General features: G+C 42.5%; 1 protein-coding gene across 2 annotated transcripts in view; it reads right to left on the bottom strand.

The window, feature by feature from the left end:
- Positions 1–2,236: 2,236 nt before the first annotated feature.
- RTN4RL2 (reticulon 4 receptor like 2) overlaps positions 2,237–22,502 on the bottom strand; it is an 87,485-nt gene continuing 67,219 nt past the window's right edge. The window contains exons 1-2 of one of the 2 annotated variants that reach the window (XR_015872903.1): positions 6,545–6,808; positions 2,908–2,994 (exon numbers count right to left, since the gene is read on the bottom strand). Coding sequence is in view for 1 of the 2 variants with exons in the window: in XM_088458802.1 (XP_088314928.1) it covers positions 2,335–2,994 (660 nt within the window). In the remaining variant the exon portion in view is untranslated. Of the gene's footprint in view, positions 2,995–6,544; positions 6,809–22,502 lie in introns of those variants that run through there. The other variant, XM_088458802.1, reaches the window with a different exon arrangement.

Here is a 22,502-nt window from a genome sequence, read left to right as displayed (position 1 = left end):
TCTTTTCCTGGCAATTATCCATGTCAGGATATGCGTGCTCTAACTCCATCCATCCAGCCTGATGGGAGAATCTGCACACCAAAAGTATTATAAGACCTCAAAAGAGGCATGACGTTCACTAGGCACGAGATGTAATTCATAAATAAATTGCCAAGACTTCCACCAACCACTCCTACCCATAGGGAAAACCATTCCTTTATACCAAGGAACCATGACAACTATACCAAGAAATTTAGTGCAGGGCACATTGATCTTTGGGAAGACCATTAAAGTACTGTATATACAAGTGAGACCACAAATAAAGAACACCACTATGCTGTCCCACTCTAAATGTATTACACAATGTGAAATTGCTCACCTACTCATTCCAAGACCTAATGCTCACCAACTTATTTGTTGTGTCCTCAGATGCACATCTTCAGGTCCTTGAAGAACCATCACTTAAACCACTGGGATGTTTTCCAGATTCTAGAATTTCAACTGGTCCCTGAATACTCACCTTTTTGATAGGCTAACTGTGACTTCTCTTAGAGCACTCACCATCTTCCTATCTAACGATTACCCATCACAGCACTCTTAGGGGTCTATGTACTATGCCTTGGAGAGAGATAAAGTGGACAGAGAGAAAGTACCAACCAATCAGCTCCTGTTGCTTTACACTGTTTGAAAAATGTCACTTAGGAGCTGATTGGTTGGTACTTTATCTCTTTCCAAGACTTAGTACATAGACCTCTTAGTCATTTTTACTCAGCTTAGTCCACAGCTTACCTTTCCCACTAGGTGGTACTGTAAGTTGTCACTAGCAGGAAGCTCTTCACCCAGGAGTATGCATTGACTGTATACCTCGTAAGAAATATATGTAACATGCTGACACAATAATTCCTGGATAATAAAAATATAACCTATGTTGTAAAAGTAATTTTATTTTATTGCAGTTTGGCAAACTGATATGTTAGTGTTTAAAATATCTGGGATTTGTTTAAAGCCATTTTAAATAACAACTTTATTCTGATAACTGAACTAAAATACTGTGTGAATTGGTACTTCCATATCTCATTTTGTACAGACAGAAAACTGTCCACATGAATGTTCAAATTTTAGAAATTACCATTTTAAAAAACAGTACAAAGTGTATCTGTCATGTAAAAAGGGTATAAGCCCTTTTATGGGCTTACCACTCATTCATCAGAATAGGGTCTACAATGGGTGTAGTAGGTATTACCGCCGTCCGCATGGCCGGGCATCGGTCTTCCGGCATATGGTTAATGACAGGCGTTGAGTTTTCGACGCCTGTCATTAGTACCATGACGGGATTAGAGAGTCTGGATACCGGCGGTCGGCATTTAGACCGTCGGCTTCCAGACTACATCCCTCTACAATATATCAAGTAACATTGCATAATGGATACTTACAGTAGCTATATATCCCTTTTGGATATGCTGCAATCACTTAAATATTACCAGCAGTTTGAGCAGGCAACAGGTACAATTTAATTACATTTTTATATTACTTTCTGTACTATAATAAATAGTATATAAAATGTATTAAACTACCTGCCATATTAGGCCAACAAAAAGTCATCAGGTCACCGATATATGGGACAATATAGTAAATTCTAGGCAAATAATAGCTGTTATACAGTTCACTCTATGATGACTTCTGATATCTGTAATAATTTGGAGTAGGGAGTGTCCTATATCTTAAAATCCAAAAAAGGGGATTGCTGAGAACTTTCACCCCCAAAAAAAAAAACTTGTATCAGCCAAACTTGCAATGTGCAAACATACTATTCAGAAAGGACAGTACCATAACATGTAACATGTATTACAGCCGTATCAAGCACACCAATTAAGCACTCTCTGTAACCTGAGTGTCCATGAATGCAGATCTGCAGTGGGGGAATCTCCTGCTAACGGTGGACCTAATGATGCTTCTCTAGCAGTGCATCCTGTTGGCTACAGTAGTGTGCAATCTGAGGAGTTATAGACCTAGAGGAGACAGCTCTCTCATTCTACCAGGTGGTTATTCTGAAAGCTCTATGTTTAGATGAATTTTGACTTCTCTCCACATCACAAGTGCTAAAGAAGAAGAGCTGTAGCTTCATACCTGTAATGTGACCCTTGTTACAAGGTGTCTCTCTGCATCAGCAGCTCACAGTGGTAAGGTGATAGCTCAATATCGTATAATGCTTTCAGTCCCAAACAATTAGTTGCAATTCTGAATGATAACAGACACATTTATAAATATATATATAATATATATATAGAATTTATTTATCAGAAAACGTTCACAGAGGGTAAGTAACAATTGTCGTGGGGGCTCTCCTTGCACAGGTCAAAGGTCAAATTCTACATTGCAAATGAGCATGGCAATCAGAAGTACAATGCCAAGACCCCCTGTGCCAGTAACACCATTTATACTGCCACCAGTGTCTTCCCCCTCCTCCTCTATGGCATCCTCCCACTCCCTGATCTCATTCTCACTTGGGCCAGGCTGACCTCTATAGAAAGAGGAAGGTTTAGGTGGGAAAGACAATCCAGACAGGTTTCCAGTAGGAATAGGCTTATGTGAGCTGCAGAACCGTAGGTCCCGCTCCTCTAGTGAACGCAGGTCCCTTCCTCGAAAAGCTGGGGGTGTGGAGCAGGTCACTGGGGAGCTGGAGACCCCCGGGGAGGAGCGGAACCAGCCCCACAGCGATCGGCAGCTGCAGTCACAGTGCCATGGGTTGCCATTTAAACGCAGAAACTGCAGGGAGGGAAGGGAGCGCAAGCAGTCCCCTGAGAGGGAAGGCAGGCTGTTATTGAACAGGAAGAGGATGGTGAGGCTGTTCAGACCACTAAAAGCCACAGGGGAGATAGTCATTAAGCGGTTACTGTGGAGCAGGAGACGATCCAGGCTCGAGAGGCCAAAAAAGATGCCAGCTGGTAGAGACTGCAGGAGGTTCCCATACAGAAAAAGCTGGGTGAGGTTTGACAGGTCACGGAACAAGCCGTCCTAAAGAGAGGGAAAAAGCAGATAAAAAAATAATAAGGTTAGTTGCTGAGAAGTGGTACAGAGCGATGGTGGAAATAAATAAATAAGACCGAGGGGGGAAAAAAAGAGAAGAAATAGCAGGTGGTGGTAGGAGTACTGTAGGAGTATCTGACATTGGTACAGTAAGCAGTATAAATATAGCGTATGACAGCATCCATGGCACATTTATATATATATGTGAATGTATAAATGACAGTCTGCAGTTCATATAGAAATCTCAGTAGTTAATACACTTGAAGCAGCTGGCAGTGTGACTAACTTACCAAGTGATGGTTCTTAAAGACTGCTTAAAGTAAATCGTATTGTGCTTCTTGGTACAGTACATTAGCCTGAGCTGCAGAAATTGGGTTGTCTAACTGGTATTATTAATATAAAAATGTGTCAGTGTATGAAATATGGGGGTCTATTTCACGCTATTGGTTTGAACATTCTGGGGCAATATCGTCGGGATTATTAGCATTTTTATTTATTTACATTATGCTGCTATGCAGCGAAGATCCTTTCAGGGACAGTGGTTGAGTAAACACTCTGTTCCTGCAAAGTCCCTGCAGGCAGTCTATTTGGAATCAGTATGATTTACCGCCGTGCCTAACCCTAACCCCCCTCTAAGTGCCTTAACCTAACCCCCCCTTCCCCGCAGCCTAACCCTCAGTCTCCCGGGGGGGTTCCTAACCTCCCCCTGGGGGTGCCTAACCCCCCCCTTCCCCTAGCCTAACTTCCCAGGGGGGTGCCTAACCCTAAGTCCCCACTGGGAGCCCATAACATAACCCCCCCCCCCCCCACGGCTGTCCGCGCCCGGCTTACCTTCGATCGTTATGCCGGGTGTCGGGCTCCCGGCGTAGGTCTAATGACAGGTGTCGAGATTTCGACGCCTGTCATTTGTACCTTGCCGGGATTAAGCAGTCTGGAAGCCAGCGGTCGGCATTGTGACCGCCGGCTTCCCGTCTTTTTATTCAGCCGGAGAGACAGTCCTGTGCTAGCTCCGACTTCAGGTCTGTCATGTGGATCCTGATGCCCCATCTCTTCACAGCATATACAGTATATTGTGTATGTATTCATATGTACACTACATACAGGGCTATTGTTTTCGGGAAAAATAAGTTCAGGAACTGTGGGTGGAGCAACGGGGGGGGGGGTGAAGCTATAGAAAAGCAATTATATATACTTATGTATAGTTTTTAGAAAATAACACACTCAAAATGGCCTTTAAAAGAAAACCTATCTTATGGAAAATACATTATGTCGTAGTTCAGTGGCGTAAGTTCATCCCAGACGCCCGGATGCAAGTTATAATTTGGTGCCCTGCCCCGTCACAGCCGCTGACACTAATGTAGCAATGTGCATTCAGACAGGCTATAGATAGACGAGGGCAGCAGCTGATGGTCTGACATGGAGCTCTCCACTAGTGTATGGTGGCTTCTCAGGTGCCGGGAAGAGGTGCCATGTATTGGGCGGCCATGACGGTACACTATGGGTACATAGTTACAGCCCTAAATGGGATGAATATGTTTTGGACAATGGAGGAGGTGCCCCTTTCAGAGTTGGAGACCGGCGGCAGGCGCCTCCATTGTCTCCCATAGTTCTGCCCCTGTCGTAGTTACTGAAAGGTTCAGGGACTGATGAGATTGGCTGTGCTAGAAGCAGGGCCGGTGCAAGGTTTCCGGGCACCCTAGGCAACATTTCACCAACCACCCCTGCTCCCTCCAATTCATAATATACCATGCATCAGTGCCCCCAGTTTATATTCACAGCAGCGTCCCAAAGTCATAATATACTATATATAATATGCCACACAGCAGAGTACTAAAATCATAATGTGCCTCATAACACTGCCACCTATTCATAATATGCCACACAGCTGTGCCACAAATTCTTTATATGCCATACACTGTGTCCCAATGCATATTTATTCTACACATCTGTGCTCCAATATATTATTCAAAAGGTATTGCTCTGGTGAGTTGAAAAAGAATTGCAGTGTACTTAATAGACCAATATACAGACATGTCACATCCAAATAAATGCTGGACCATACAAGATTAGTGGTGATCCCAGAGGTTTTGTAGACATGAGCTACATAGATTAGATGAGGCAGAAAGACAAAAAAACTCTTTCTGGGACACTGTTTGACAATAATATCAATAATGTTCCCTCTATAATAGGAAAGATGGGCGAAAATATTAATAGAGCAAGTCTCTAGTTCCTTAATAATAGGAGAGAGAGAGTATATATATATATATATATATATATATATATATATATATATATATATATATATATATATATATATATATATACACACATACATATACATATACACACACTTCAGCAAACAGATTAATACTAATCAAAAAATGTCAGATGTATAGGCTCATCACTAGTATACAATCCTTTATCATGCAGACACTAAAAAAGCGCTGGTACATACATTTTATACACTTGTAAGGGGTCTAGTATCCCCTATATTGTGTAAGTACTCAAAAGCACGGTCACCTGGGTAAATATAGATCAGCAGATAGAGTTCAAATTCAACATTAAAGAAATATTACATAAATATAAGATATTTTCAAAAAATAAGAGATCAACAGTTGAAACTTCAATATCTTATTGATACATTAAATCTTAGGGGTATATATAATTAGCCGCTAGGTTTACCCCGCAACTAATAATACACTCTAACGCTGTTGTGCTTTACCTCATGTAGGTGCGAGGTAACAGCTGCACGAAGCCGCCCTTGTCGGCCTCGCGCGCGTCAGAAAAACACACTGTTTCCGCACTTCTCGCGGAAACAGTGTGTTCCCGCGAGCGAGGGCACATTTACCGGCGCGGGGAAAAAGCTATTTTATTGAATAGCTTAACCCCGCGCCGCGGGACTTTCGAGCCCCAATTACTCGCAGGAGAAGTCCCGCGGGTAATTGTATATACCCCTTAGTGTGATATCAGAGAAATAATGCTTTAAGAGAGATAAAGTATCCCCTATATCATATGAATGCTTGGGAAAATTGTCACCTGAATAAATAAAGATCAGCCAATTAAATGTAAATTCAGCATAAATTAAAAAGGATGTCAAATATATGAGCTCTTCACCAATGTATAATCCTTTATCTTATAAATGCATATAAATCCTGGTGCAATATCATGAATTATATGCTTGATCAGCTATAATCAATAGTATATAATTAGTTAATAAGTATTAGTGAATATGAAAAAAGAAAAGACTATGAAGAATGTCTCTCCACTTCTGCTTTTACATGGAGGGTGTGCAGGCCATGCAATGAGAGAGTGGGGACTAGTGCTTTATAGAAACAACAGCATTGATGGAAGTTGTTAAGGTTCTGTCAGGTGTTAGATAAACTCTGTTACCATAAGGCATTGCAGGGATAAATGCGCCCGGGAACAATCAATTCCCCACCAGGAGAGAAAGACATAGAAAATATACTTATTTATCCAGTGTGAACTGTACTGTAAGAGGGAAAGGATAACCCACTGTGTTTAGCTAGCTTGCTCAAACCTGTCAGCAGCTAGATGCCGCGTGTCTGTATCCACAGACAAGCCGAATAGTCCGGCTCCAATGTCACGCGGTGGCCGTCACGTGATCGCATTCAGCCGGCAGGTATCCAGAGAGACGCTATGTTTCTGCAACCCATGGGTAAGTAAGTCCAACTCGGAAAGAGTGTAAGCCGGCAATGGATCACAGTAGCGGTCATGTGACTAGGTCAGCTGACAGGTGCCTGGATTGACGCGCATTTCGCCCGGAGGCTTGTTCACATAGAAAGGAACGCCCAGTGTACTGAGAGCTCCCTGTGACAGCATAAATACGTAGGTTGGCCTATCAGGGACTGCCATATCTGATTGATGTGTCCCAGATCCAACCATAGATTAGCACTATTTAGTCGTCAGTCATTTACTGATTGTTTTCTTTCTACCTGCCTGTGCAGGGATTTGCTTGCAATTTGTAATTTTTTGACTATAGGCTGCACCACCAACAATACTTACCTTTTTGTCAAATATTTCCAATTACTGAACACTACGGTTGGTTTATTCTGCAATTATAAAAAGAACTTTTTCAAAACACATTGTTCTCCTGTGCAGAATTTCTTCCCAATAACCCCTCTCCTCTTTTTTTTGAATAATATCAATAAACAATGAATACAATTTAACATTTAATATCATACCCATAAAAATGACAATCCAAAGTGTACTGGTAGAAAGTATAAAAGAAGGAAAAAAGTCATCCCAATTAAGTACCTTTGTTAATATTGTGCAAAAAAATGCACTCAAGTAGGTGAATATATATCAATATCAATATATTAATTAGTGTTAGTTAGTTTTCCTTATTTCATATTAGTTAGCATATGTGGGTTCTAAATACCCACTAACAATCAGAAGAAAATATGCACAGAGGCTATAGTGCCTTAAGGTGGGTACACACTGCAAAGATATGTCAGCAGATCGAGTGATCTGCAGATATATCTGTAGATGACGGTCGTTCATACACACTGAACGACCATCATCTTCCAGGCAGCCACGGGTCCCAGGGGGCGGGGCGGGTCTCCTCCCTGCAGCTGCTGCCTCATGTGTACACACTGATCGCCCATACACACGACCATCATCTATGGCTGTGCAGCACAGCCAATGCGATATGTCTGTGAATGACGTTGTTCACAGACATATCGCTGGTACACACTGGCTCAATTGATCGGCCAATATATCTGTACCCAGCTTTATACTCCTAATAGTCTGGTTCAGGTGGCAATTCTGATCCCATATGTATTCAGATACAATTGGTCAACATACTGTAGATAATCAACAAGTGCCAAGGGTATGAACATGGCGTTAGAAAAAAAAAACCTCACCCTGCCAGGTCTCCTTAGTCCAAACACACACTCCCCCAGCCAGCACTCATACACACACACCCCCACACTGTCACTAACCTGTCAGACACACACACACCCTGTTAGCGAGCCATACACTCTAACCCTGTTAGCACTCATACACACTAACCTGTCAGACACACACACACCCTGTTAGCGAGCCATACACTCTAACCCTGTTAGCACTCATACACACACAGTCACTAACCCTGCCAGTACTCATACACACACACACACACACACACACACACACACACACACACACACACACACACACACACACACACACACACACACACACACACACACACACACACACACACTAACCTGTCAGCACTCATACACACACACTCACTCACCCACACATTAATGCTTTAGCAACAAAAAGGCATAACAGACATACCTTACCTGGCTCCATTCAGCTGCAACAGCAGTTCCTCGTGTTGCTTAGGGGGGGTGGTGGTTGGCGGAACTTCCTATTTGAGTGACAGGCTGGCAGCAGCGGAGGGAAGGGCAGGAAAGAGAAATGTCTGCCACCACTGCTGGTAGGAAGGAGTTGCCTCTACCGTACTGGCAGGTGAGATTGCAGTGCCGGGAGCTGGAGGAGATCCGGAGGCTTACGGGGAATGAAAGAAGCATCTCTTTCTCGCAGCCCTGATCACAGTGGCCGGTTCATGCATGCGCACTGCAATGCATATGCAGTACACAACAATCGGCCGATTGTGTGCGTATTAGCAACTGTGTTCCTTGCTGAATCAGGCCCAAAGACCTGGGCCGCCTGTCATGAGTCCATATTTATACACCCCGTGTTCCAATTATATATTGTGACGTTCAGTCGGGTTAGGGGTCCCTCTCCTGGGATAGATGGACTCCTTCCTTACACACACAGCAGCCGGGAAACAGCACACCAGTCTAGATGCGAGTACAAGCTGGTCGGCGCCAGTCTTTATTGTACAATATCAGAAATTACATAAAGAAAGCATAAACATAAATCCTAGCCCTGCCTGGGCTCTAACTTTACAAGTGATTTCCCTCACTACAAGAACCTGGCAGGGCCTAATACCCTCACCAGCAACAAAAGCACAGCACAGTCCTCACTGCTAGGTTTCCAAGTGTCTCTGAGCAAACTCCCTGCCTGCTCTCCCAGGTGAGACACTCAGCCCCAAACAAACCAAGCATATCTTGGCCACTCTCAGCTGGAAGCCCTAATAAGCCTGTTACCAGGCTGAAAGGCCCAAAACCTGGAGTGGCCGTGGGTGGAGCCCACCCTCTCCTCACACCCACACCTCCAGGTCCCAAACCGGCTTTTCAAAAAGCCGAAACTCAAGCTTGCTTCACTGCATACTTTCTCCTGGGGGTTTTAAAACACATAGGTCAGAAACCTAGGGCAAACATATCTATCACTGACCACTTTACCAGTGATCCTATCACTATATATATATATATATATATATATATAAATATAAACAAACAAATTACTGATGGGGCGCTCTTAATAGAACACAACTTTTTTATATAATAACATGCAATGCACTCCCTCTTAAAATTTATGTCTTCTCTTCTTTTAGAAGAGACAATTTCGCTGTGGTTCCTACTTGCTTTTCAATTCAAATCAATTAGTACAGATAATGAGCTTGCTTCAAATCCTCCTCGAGGTTCTATAAAAAGATAACCTCGTACCAAAACACCCAGACAGTTGGCCCAAGGCCAATATTAATAAACAAATTAAGAAACAATTAAAATTCTAAAATGATAATATTATTTCTTTATTAAAATTCCAACAATATAGTAGATGAACATTTCTTACATAGTATTGATATTAAGCAACCACCGATCTTTAAAGAAGGATAATTTTCACCTTCCAATCGGAAAAATGTTTAGATGTAGTGTCCACCTTTCTTTTAAAACCCAACGCGTTTCGTCTCTTTATGAGACTTTCTCAGGGGTGAATCTAAAATATACAATTTACAATACATACATGCTAGGTGTCTTTTGAAAAAAACAAGCTCAATAGAATTAACAAGATGGTAATTAAATGCTATGTATCTCTTTCATAGCTACGTACCTCAAAATAGGTGTACACACTTGTATTTAATGTGAAACCAAAAATTATTATACGGTTCTCTGAATCAGATGTTGTAGAACCTATTATAACATTAAAAAATATACAAATTCTCAATGCCAGTTATTTTATCAAAGTCCTATTAAGAACAATGATCTAATTTTTTATATAACCACATTACATACCTCATAATTGGAATGCATAAACCTATGCCCGTGGTTTATGATTGACCATCTAATAGTTGATTCATAGAAACATAAAAACCTATTTGACATTAAAACAAATATTTCAATACCAAACAGTAAACACCTGGCTTATCCAAATATATTAACTTTTTGTTCCTCACCATATATTTAATTTACATAATTTAACTTTTTTTATATATATATTTGTTTATAATACAATTACAGTTTTCCAACATTCCTCCACAAAAAACTTTTTTTTTTTTTTTCGTCTTATAAAATATAGACAAGGAGATAACAAGAGGTTATACATAAACTAATACAAGGTATGCAAACATTTCTTAGAAATAACTGGAAAGATTCCTTTGGGAATTCACTTCCCTACTTACTAGATACGTGCTTATGCTTCTCAATCCAACTGCTACAATGATCCTTCTAATTTTTTCCTCCCTTTTAACCACCTACAGCCATGTCATCACTTCCTCCTACTTTTCTTTGGAGGTTAGTTGAGGATACATAAAGTTACCTTAATATTTAGAAAACGCTAGTTTTGAATATAAAGTTTTACTCAAAACTAACTATAATTGATATCCGCTTGATCAATAATGGCGTAATCTCTTTTACTTATTCAGAATCACCTAATTGGCAAACACTAATCAAAAAAATCCCCAACATCCATTTTGTTTTTGTAGTCCCTTATCTTATTGGTTTAAATTGCCCATGTGATAGGATAACATCCGCTCGGCACTACTGTTACTAAGGTTACATTTGTTGACTGATTTCAATAGTAAGTCGGAGCTCACTGTGACATCACTTGTCACGTGTGGACCCGACATGAATTGTTTTCCGTCGTCATGGTTACAGACGCCGGCTCCCGATCTATACCCGGCAAAGCTCACAGTGACGCACCCGTCACATGTGGACTCTGGCCCTGATTCAGTGCCGGACGCTCTGACAGAGCGCTCGCTCTGAATCAGGGCCGTCCCTGCTCCTTTTTGGAGCGGCCTCCTGGCCACTCGCATAGCTGCGGTAGGGTCTCGCTGCCGCAAGCCCAGGAGTGCTTTTGGCTCTATCAGAGCTAAAAGCACTCCCACTGACATCACTAGTGATGTCAGTGGGGCCGGCCCAAGACGGTAGGCGTTCCCATGGGAACGCCACTGGGCAGCTACGGCCCCGGCGTGCCCACCAAAGGGGGCGTGCTGTCACTCAACATCGACAGCACACCCCCTTTGCTGCGAGACCCATAACGATGGCTTGGCCGTTGTTATTCGGGTCTCGCGCATGCGCACGACGGACCCGGCTCCCTCGTGTGCATGCGCACTTGGGTAACATCAACCCGCTCGCTGAGTGCTCGCAAATACCTTGTATTAGTTTATATATAACCTCTTGTTATCTCCTTGTCTATATTTTATAAGACAAAAAAAAAAAAGTTTTGTGGAGGAATGTTGGAAAACTGTAATTGTATTGTAAACAAATATATATATATATATATATAAAAAAAGTAAAATTATGTAAATTAAATATATGGTGAGGAACAAAGTTAATATATTTGGATAAGCCAGGTGTTTACTGTTTGGTATTGAAATATTTGTTTTAATGTCAAATAGGTTTTTACGTTTCTATGAATCAACTATTAGATGGTCAATCATAAACCACGGGCATAGGTTTATGCATTCCAATTATGAGGTATGTAATGTGGTTATATAAAAAATTAGATCATTGTTCTTAATAGGACTTTGATAAAATAACTGGCATTGAGAATTTGTATATTTTTTAATGTTATAATAGGTTCTACAACATCTGATTCAGAGAACCGTATAATAATTTTTGGTTTCACATTAAATACAAGTGTGTACACCTATTTTGAGGTACGTAGCTATGAAAGAGATACATAGCATTTAATTACCATCTTGTTAATTCTATTGATGTTGTTTTTTTCAAAAGACCTAGCAGGTATGTATTGTAAATTGTATATTTTAGATTCAACCCTGAGGAAGTCTCATAAAGAGACGAAACGCGTTGGGTTTTAAAAGAAAGGTGGACACTACATCTAAACATTTTTCCGATTGGAAGGTGAAAATTATCCTTCTTTAAAGATCGGTGGTTGCTTAATATCAATACTATGTAAGAAATGTTCATCTACTATATTGTTGGAATTTTAATAAAGAAATAATATCATTTTAGAATTTTAATTGTTTCTTAATTTGTTTATTAATATTGGCCTTGGGCCAACTGTCTGGGTGATTTGGTACGAGGGTATCTTTTTATAGAACCTCGAGGAGGATTTGAAGCAAGCTCATTATCTGGACTAATTGATTTGAGTTGAAAAACAAGTAGGAATCACAGCGAAATTGTCTCTTCAAAAAGAATAGAAGACATAAATTTTAAGAGGGAGTGCTTTGCATGTTATTATATAAAAAGTTGTGTTCTATTAAGAGCGCCCCATCAGTAATTTGTTTGTTCATTTTGTATAATAGTCCTTCTAACAGAGGACTTACTGAAGGGTGCTGCTGTAACCTATATAAATAGCGCAGTCTAGGATTTTTTTGTGATGTGTGTATATATATATATATATATATATATATATATATACACAGGTCCATAAATATTGGGACATTGACAGAATTTTCATATTTTGGCCTCTATTCACCACCACAACGGCTTTGAAATGAAACACACAAGATGTGCTTTAACTGCAGACTTTCAGATTTAATTTGAGGGTAATTACATCCAAATCAGGTGAACGGTGTAGGAATTACAACGGTTTCTATATGTGCCTCCCACTTTTTAAGGGGCCAAAAGTAATGGGACAAACTAAACAATCCTAAATCTAACTTTCACTTTTTAATACTGTGCTGCAAATCCTTTGCTTGCAATTACAGCCTGAAGTCTGGAACGCATAGACATCACCAGACGCTGGGTTTTATCCCTGGTTATGCTCTGCCAGGCCTCTACTGCAAATATCTTCAGTTCCTGCTTGTTCTTGGGGCATTCTCCCTTCAGTTTTGTCTTCATCAAGTGAAATGCATGCTCAATCGGATTCAGGTCAGGGGATTGACTTGGCCATTGGATAACATTCCACTTTTTAGCCTTAAAAAACTCTTTGGTTGCTTGTGCAGTATGCTTCGGGTCATTGTCCATCTGCACTGGGAAGCGCCGTCCAATGAGTTCTGAAGCATTTCACTGAATATGAGCATATAATATTGCCCGAAACACTTCAGAATTCATTCTGCTGCTTTTGTCAGCAGTCACATCATCAATAAATACAAGGGAACCAGTTCCATTGGCAGCCATACATGCCCACGCCATGACACTACCACCACCATGCTTCAATGATGAGGTGGTATGTTTTGGATCATGAGCAGTTCCTTTCCTTCTTCATATTCTTCTCTTCCCATCACTCTGGTACAAGTTGATCTTTGTCTCATCTGTCCATAGGATGTTGTTCCAGAACTGTAATGGCTTTTTTAGATGTTGTTTGGCAAACTCTAATCTGGTCTTCCTGTTGTTGTGGCTCACCAATGGTTTGCATTTGTGGTGAACCCTCTATATTCACTCTTGTGAAGTCTTCTCTTGATTTTTGACTTTGACACATATACATCTACCTCCTGGAGAGTGTTCTTGATTTGGCCAACTGTTGTGAAGGGGTTTTTCTTCACCAGGGAAATAATTCTTTTGTCATCCACCACAGTTGTTTTCCGTGGTCTTCCGGGTCTTTTGGTGTTGCTGAGGTCTCCGGTGCGTTCTTTCTTTTTAAGAATGTTCCAAACAGTTGATTTGGCCACACCTAATGTTTTTGCTATCTCTCTGATTGGTTTGTTTTGATTTTTCAGCCTAATGATGGCTTGCTTCACTGATAGTGACAGCTCTTTGGATCTCATATTGAGAGTTGACAGCAACTGATTCCAAATGCAAATGTCACACCTAGAATCAACTCCAGACCTTTTACCTGCTTAATTGATAATGAAATAACGAGGGAATAGCCCACACCTGTCCATGAAATAGCTTTTGAGTTGATAGTCCCATTACTTTTGGCCCCTTAAAAAGTGGGAGGCACATATAGAAACCGTTGTAATTCCTACACAGTTCACCTGATTTGGATGTAATTACCCTCAAATTAAATCTGAAAGTCTGCAGTTAAATCACATCTTGTGTGTTTCATTTCAAAGCCATTGTGGTGGTGAATAGAGGCCAAAATCTGAAAATTCTGTCAATGTCCCAATATTTATGGACCTGACTGTATATATAGATATATAGTAAGGTTGTCCTTACAAAAAACACACTTGATAGCAGTTGTACTTGTCTGATGGCTTTTTACTAGAGATGTGCTCCGACCCTCGTGTATTGGTATTGGATCTGGATCTCCCCTGGTTTTGAATCTGAATCTGATTTTGGATTTTTGTCCTTGGTGTTTTGTTTTCGTGTTTTGGTTTTGGATCTGGATTTTTTTCTTAAAAAACCATAAAAACAGCTAAAAGCACATAAAATTGACCTGTTTTTGTTCCTACAGTATAATTAACCTCAATAACATTTATTTCCAGTAATTTCCAATCAATTTTGACAACCTCACAATATTATTTGCTTCATCTAGTTAAGGCCAAAAGGTTGCATCCAGCTAGCTGGCTAACTAAGCTAAGTGATACAGTGAGTGGTGCCAGCGGTGTCTTTAGTGCAGGTTTGCTGGCTGTGTTGGCAGTGCGGGGGTGCCAGTCGTGTCTTTAGTGCAGGTTTGCTGGCTGTGACGGCAGTGCGGGGGTTGCTGGAGGTGTCCTCAGTACATGGAATGGCAGTGCGGGGGTGCCAGCGGTGTCTTTAGTGCAGGTTTACTGGCTGTGTCGGCAGAGCAGGGGTGCCAGCGGTGTCCTCAGTGCAGGTTTGCTGACTGTGTCGGCAGTGCAGGGGTGTTTTCAATGCAGGGTGCCGGCGGTATCATCAGTGCATGTGTACTGACAGTGTCGACAGTGCAGGGGATGTCCTTAGTGTGGGAGTGTCGGCAGTGTGGGGGTCGCTGACGGTGTCCTCAGTACGTGGGGCAGCAGTGCAGGAGTGTCGGCAGCTGTGGTATCGGCAGCAGGGGATGCTGCCAGTGGGGGTGCCGGCGGTGTCGGCAGTGGGGGGTGCCGACGGTGTCAGGTGGCGGGGGATGGCGGGCGCCATCTTTTCCTCTCTTCTAGTGCATTTTCAATGGGCTTAATGCTGATTGGCTCCCCGAGATTCGGGTGGGTTCGGATCTCTGAGATCCGAACCCGCTCATCTCTACTTTTTACTGATGCTAAATATTATATCAGCACATTTTCATCCAGCATGTGGCTCCCTGACACTAAGATAGACAATAGCAGCTTACTATCACCTGGCCGACTAATTCAGCATCAGGAGCACCTTTCCCTTAAGTTCCAGAACCTTTATGCATGACACTCACCAATTAGACCCATGTAGTGCAGCTGTGTTTTAGAGGTATCCCGCCTCTTTGTTTCAGGGAATGATTTCTGTTCTTTAGAGCAGAGCAGGGCAAAGAACCCTCTTTGCCACATACCCTTCCCCTTAGCCTCGCCATGCTTGGTGAAGCAGACCCTTTAACTGAAAAGGATTTTCCTTTTCCCAACTTTGGCGATTCATCTGTGAAGTGTAAACTTTCTTGAGCGGGCACTGACATTATTTTGGGAAGCCCCAGTTTTGATTTTCTGGTCACCTTCTTCTGTAATCTGTTGAGGTGTCAGCTGTCGAGGATGATAGGGCCTACAGAACCCTATCACTTTACATGGGTCTGGCGTATGTGCACACCATTTGCCATTTTGGTCAAACCCAGGGCTGCCATCAGAAATTGTGGGGCCCGGGACTGACAAAATAGGCAGGGCCCCCCATTCCCGTACAGTACAGAAACCGTGAGCCGACGACAGGTACGGCTAGTACCACCCTGAGGTGATCCCGCGTTGTGCGGCTGCACACCCCTCCTTATGGCCCTGTATATAGATATGTAACTACACATGCAGCATATGTGCCTGGTTTGCTGCTGCTAGATGCCAATGATATGCCTCCAAACAGATATATAAAAACACATTATATATTTATATATATATATATATATATATACATACACACACACACACATATACATATATACACATAACATATATAGTTCCTCTGTCTCTCCAGCCCTTTTCTGTCTCACTGCAGCCTGCACACATGATTGTTCCAGCCAGCCCCCTTCTGCCTCATCATGATGTCACGCTAGCCGGATAATAAAAACTTTATTGTACATGCGAACAGGTACCTCTTACATGCCAGGCGAAGCAATAGCGGCGGGTTGGGGGGCGGACCATCCGGGGGCCCACATTTTCGGTGGACGGGCGTCGGACAGGAGGCCCCTTTGTCTGGCAATAGTGGCGGGTGGGTGGTAGGAGCGCCCTCCGCCACTTCTTTGACCCCTTGTCACATGCATTATAGTAGCGTATGGAGGCTCAGGTGTCAGAATCCCTCTTTTGCTGCCCCCTTTAAGCATTGCTTTACTTTTGAACCTGGGACTACAGGAAGGGGTATCCGGGGAATGGCAGACTGTGCAAGCTTGGCAGTATCTCCTAACCGCTATGCCAGTAACACCTCTGGAGTATCCAATTGAGAGTTTTCTCCATTCCCAAATGCTCTGCCTTGGGCTGTACATGGGCCGCTGATTGGTCTCTAGTAAAGTCTGGGAGTGTTACAGTCCTGGACACAGAAGACCAGTCTTCTCCACCAGCTGGCCAGATTTCAGCTTCCTCCCATCTTTTTTTAAGCAGGCTTCCTTCGCGTCTAACGCTAGGTGATGCTGATCTGATTGCAGCCAAAGCCTGGCATTCTGACCTCTCTCTCCGGTTCCAGAATGTGAATAACAGGATCATGTAGGGTTGGATGTCCGGCCGGTAATTCAGTTGCTGGGATGTCCAGACCGATCCAGTCAAGTATAATCTCCCAGAGCAGGGGGAACTCTCGCCCTAGAATAAGGGGATATGGTAACCTCGGTGCTATTACTGCTACCACTTGCACCGTTTGTGCCCTCATGGTCACGTGAAGACAGACCCAGTCATATTCCTCAGTGGCCTCGTGGGTACACAGGACCTTTACTAGCGGCAGCTGATCCGTCAGTCCTTCTGGAACCAGAGTCCTGGACACCAGAGTGACTTCACTACCTGAGTCCATCAAAGCCATCACTGCCTGTTGCTCTATCAGGACTGCCTCTTGGAACAGCAGTGGGCTATCCAGTCATGAGGACATGGTCACACAGACAGGGAATGTATATATAGATAGGTGGATAGATAGATACTGTAGATATATATATATATATATATATATATATACTGTGAAGATAAATATATAAAATTCATTGGTCTGTTTGTGTGTTTATCTGGTTATCCATTCGGACACCCCTGCACCGTTTGGGATGAAACCAACGCAAGGTGGTCCAGTTGGATCCTGTCCAGGTTTTAGGCGAGTTAGGGTCCCAGTCGGACCTCCCATTGGTGAACACTGGGCAGAACTTTGATCCGGGGAGCCTGTTCTGGGCCTTCCACTGGATGGATTTGGATGAAAACTTCACAGAGGGATTGCATTTGGTCTGGGATGCCTGGCAATTGGCTTGGGATGTCTAACTTAATAACTTGAAGATTAGGTCCCGGTTGGATTTCTCGTTGGTGTATGCTGGGCAGAACTTTGACCCGGGGAGCCTATTCTGGGCCTTCCACTGAATGGATTTGGATGAAACCTTCACAGAGGGGTGGCAATTGGTCTGGGATGCCTGGCAATTGGTCTGGGATGCATAACTTAATAATTTGAAGATTAAGTCCAGGTTGGATGGGAGGTTGGTGTACGCTGGGCAAATCTCCCAAAGAAAAACAGACGTTGATAAACAAAACTGTTAAGCACCGATATTGCTGTTGTGACTCTTTGATAATTCTTTCATATAGAAGCAAAACCGGTCAGAGAGTTGGGTTCAGGGGCGGATTGGTATAGGAAACCAACCCGTGGAATTTCTGGAAGCAGCCCTAATTGGGGCGTGGTCTGATGAGGGGACGGGTACTATCGAGGGGGGCAGGATTCCTCCTCATATGCCCTGATTCTGAGTTGGACGCAATTATTATATATTCTAAAATCAAAGCACAAGAAGGGGGTGCCATATTGTGCATCAAATCATAGAATAATTTATTGCAATAATAAAACACTGACAAACGGCATGCGTGCCAATATTGGCAGTTGAAACCACAACTAGTATAGTAGATTAATACAGAGGGGATGTAGTTGACATCCCTTGGGGTCAGGATGCCGGCGCTCATAATACCAGCGCCACAATCCAGACGGTAAGTATCAGGTTTAGGGGGAGGGTTAGGTTTAAGGTTAGGGGCTAGGTTTAGGCTGCGGGGGGGTGCTTAGGGTTAGGCTGCGGGGGGGGATGTTGGGACTAAGCTGGGTACACAATAGACAATATCTTGAGCGATTTGGCCAATTCTGACACATCAGAACAACAAATCATTCATATTGTCCAGTGTGTATGCACGATGCCGATGTGCGCTCCCGCTGGTCGTCCGTCACATCCTCAAATCTTTTGTACATGCAGAAAGATCTGAGGATGTTGCTAGCGATGCCATGCTGCCGAATGCAGCATGGCCCCTGCTACCCCCCGCCGTTGTTCTTTTGCTGACGGCATCGGCAAGTGTGTATGCACTTACTATTGCTCACGAAATCGTGCTGGGTACACATCGTCTAATGTCTACCCAGCTTTAGGCTGTGGGGGAGAGGCTTAGGCTGTGGATGGTTAGGTTAGGCTGCGGGAAAGGTGGGTTAGGGGGAGGGTTAAGGGTCAGGGTTAGGCAACCAGTGATACCATCAGGTTCTCTGGGCAAACACTTCACAGGATTGTCAGCAGCAACGTCACAACGCCAAGTCACGCTTGGAGCCGTGACATTCCAGTGACACGACTGGATTCGGGTAAATTACTGGGAAAGACACCTGCCACAAAATTGTTTGGTCCATGCTAGGACTGATATGGTGAGTTGTTCACACCTACAGCAATCAATTCTGGGACCTGTCCATTTTGACATTTTGTAAGGATCTAAATTAGTGCACTATTTGTTTGAGATAGTTAGATAGATAGATAGATAGATAGATAGATAGATAGATAGATAGATAGATAGATAGATCTCTCTATACACACACATTTTCTATAAATAGCATATTCACCTCTAAATAACTAATTACCACATGTGCAACTTACAGAAATGTCAGTGTGCATGATATTCAAGTAACACAAACACATGGGACACCTTAAAAAAATAAATATAAAATAAATAAAAAAAAATAGATGTCACATCCCATCCCACAAGTTGTTATAGTTATTTAGGTGATGCCTGGGACATGATGTGATCATAAAATTATATCCACATCACATCCTAGGCATTACCTAAATGACTATCATGGCACAACTTGCACAACATCACACATGCGCAGAAGTTTATTCATGACCGCTGCCTGTTTGGAGCTGAGCTCTGATCGCTGTAGCGGCTGTTAGAGCCTCCGGCTGGTCAGTCAGTGTAAAGCGGCCCAGCAGGGGGGAGAGGCCCAGCGAGAACTTTCACGCAGTCCTGACTGGGGTACACCACTTTCCATTACTGTCCACCTGCATCTCCATGGTTGTTCTGGCAACAGATGATCCTGTCCTTACAACAGTAATATGGGATTCAGCTTTTGGACATTGCTGCAGGCGCGTTAATACAGTACCTGCTGGTCAGTGAATTGCTTGAATAAAATGTGCGTACCAAATATAAAATCTTTAAGGCTTATTTAAATTCCAATAATGGGGTTGCCATAGATGAGGTAGATTCTGGATTCCGTAAGCTGGAGACCTTAAAGGGGCTTTTATGGGCAATAGAACAAAATATGGTATAGTACTTCTCATATAGAATTTGTGGAAATATTAATTAGGACTGCGTACCAGATAGTGTTGAAAATATAGCATGTAATCATATACTCCTGGAAGTTCTTTCACTATCCCTAGTATACGGAAACATTTGTTTCCAAATGTTTTCAGTGAAAATTGGCTTGCTAAATAGATCCCATGGAGTACAAGTTGGACATACAAGAATAAACAATTTGTGATAAAATTTTACAGTAAACTTAATATATGTTGTGTCACTTAGTTGAATTGTCAGGTTGAGACTGTATTAGATTAAAATATTTGGAAGATTACTATATTTAGACTTGAACAATATGAGGCCCTGAGGGCTGAGTAAGTATATGTTTCCTATGTCTACAATATGATATTTAGCTGTTCACTTATAACCACATGTTGGGGCTTATGCAGAGTTGGAAATAAATTGTTTATACGAGGGCTGATTGAAAAGTAACGAGACTGCCTGTTTTTGGTAGACGTGCCAACACTGCTGGTTATTGTGAAGCTCATACATCAATGTGTCTGAACCTGCGGTTGGACAGCCGTAGTCTCCTTTATTTGGTCACAGTGAATGGGAGATCTTCGTACAATTCGTCATGGCGGATGAGGATGACGTGTCTGTGACATTACGTCAGAGATGTGTGATTGAATTTTGTGTTAAACTTGGAAAAAGCGGAAATGAAACTGAGGAAATTTTACGGCAAGCATACAGTGGAGAAACAATTAGCCATGCTGCAGTATTTCGGTGGTGGAAGCACTTCAAAGAGGGTACTGAAGAAGCGCTTTCTGGGAGACCATCCACCGCGGTTATAGATGTCAACATTGGCAAAGCTGCAGAGATGTTGCAAAATGACAGAAGGTTAACTTTACGCGAACTTTTGGCTTCACTTGGCATCTCATTTGAACGGGTTCAGCATATTGTGACAAAGGAACTGAAAATGCATAGAATGTATGCCAGGTGGGTACCCAGTAAGCTCACAGAAGAGCAAATGCGACGACGAGTTGAGTCGCGCAAGAACACGGTTCGAATGTCAGAGATGATACCTGACTTCCTGACATTGATTGTGACGTGTGACGAATCGTGGATTCGTCATAATGTTCCAGAATCCAAACAACAATACAGTGTATGAAAACACGGAAATTCGCCTCCACCCAAAAACTTCAGTGTGATTCCTTTAGCATGTAAAGTCATGTTTCTGCTGTTCTTTGATGCACATGGTATGATCCTACAGCACTGGGTTCTCCGTGGACAGAAAATTAATGGTGACTACTATGCAAACGTCCTGAAAAGCCATATGTGTGGAGCCATGAGGAAGAAAAGACCACATTTGCTGAAGAAACAGAGTTTTTTGCTCCAAGGTAATGCCTGACAACATGTTACTGCTGTTACATTGGCAGCACTGCCTGAAATTAATGAGACAGCACTGGAACAACCTCCATATAGGCTGGACTTAGCACCCTGTGATTTATGGGCATTCCCAACCCTGAAAAAACAACTGTGCCAAAAGAAGTTAAGTTCTCAACAAATGATGAAGTGAAAAATGCCACACCTGCAACACAAGTGATGTCACAAAACAGTCTACTGCACATCTTTGTTGAAATGCTGCAAAAAAATTTATTGAATATGAAAGACGCTACTTTGAAAAATAAAAATGTTCAGATCCTGTGAGTCATCTGATTCTGAATAACAAAATCAGTCTTATTCACCTATGTGCTGGTCTGTATATCTCGCATTTGCATATACAAGCCTTCACAGAGCTTTGTTTATGTGAGAACGCCCCATCACACCCTATTTCTGCCTCTTCGGTCATTAGTGTAGATGTGGTAAAAATGCATTTACATCTGTATTACCAGTGCACCCTCGAAATTACTTACTTTTCTCTTCATGTTTTTGTGATACAGATTAAAGCATCATGCAACAAAAAGTGCAAGAAATTGCTGCTCCAAAAAGCAGCTGTCCTGGAGAAGCGTAAATAAATGTGTACTTTTGCTGTTCATAGCAGCGGCGAAACTTGACTCTGCTGGGTTCTGTCCTGGTAATGTTACCGGACATACACAACCTTACATATTTGGCCTTTGCTCAAGTTGTGCCAAATAGCCCCTCTTGGCATACCAGGTCCATGGGATGTAGCACTGAGCATCATTTTGCCACTAAATTTGTGTCTTATTCACATGAATAAAACATCTGGAAGCATCTGAACTGCATTGCTAGCATATGCTGATCAATAGGGTGTGCAACATTTGTACATACTGTATGTGTGCGAGCAGCCACAGCATTTCCTCACACCAAGTTCCATTGGGTGACACATGCTGTGTGGTTAAAGTTGCAGCACTATGAGTGGCTTTTTGATGAATCTTTGATGCGACTAGGCTACAAAATATAAATAAAGATACGGTATGCTACACATGTGTAGTAGGACACATCTGTAAGTAAT

The sequence above is a fragment of the Taudactylus pleione genome, unplaced genomic scaffold (genome assembly GCF_031769625.1).
Source record: "Taudactylus pleione unplaced genomic scaffold, aTauple2 ptg000854l, whole genome shotgun sequence".
Taxonomy (NCBI): domain Eukaryota; kingdom Metazoa; phylum Chordata; class Amphibia; order Anura; family Myobatrachidae; genus Taudactylus; species Taudactylus pleione.
The sequence above is the reverse complement of the archived record's forward strand: the minus strand, read 5'-3'. Positions and strand labels throughout refer to the sequence as shown.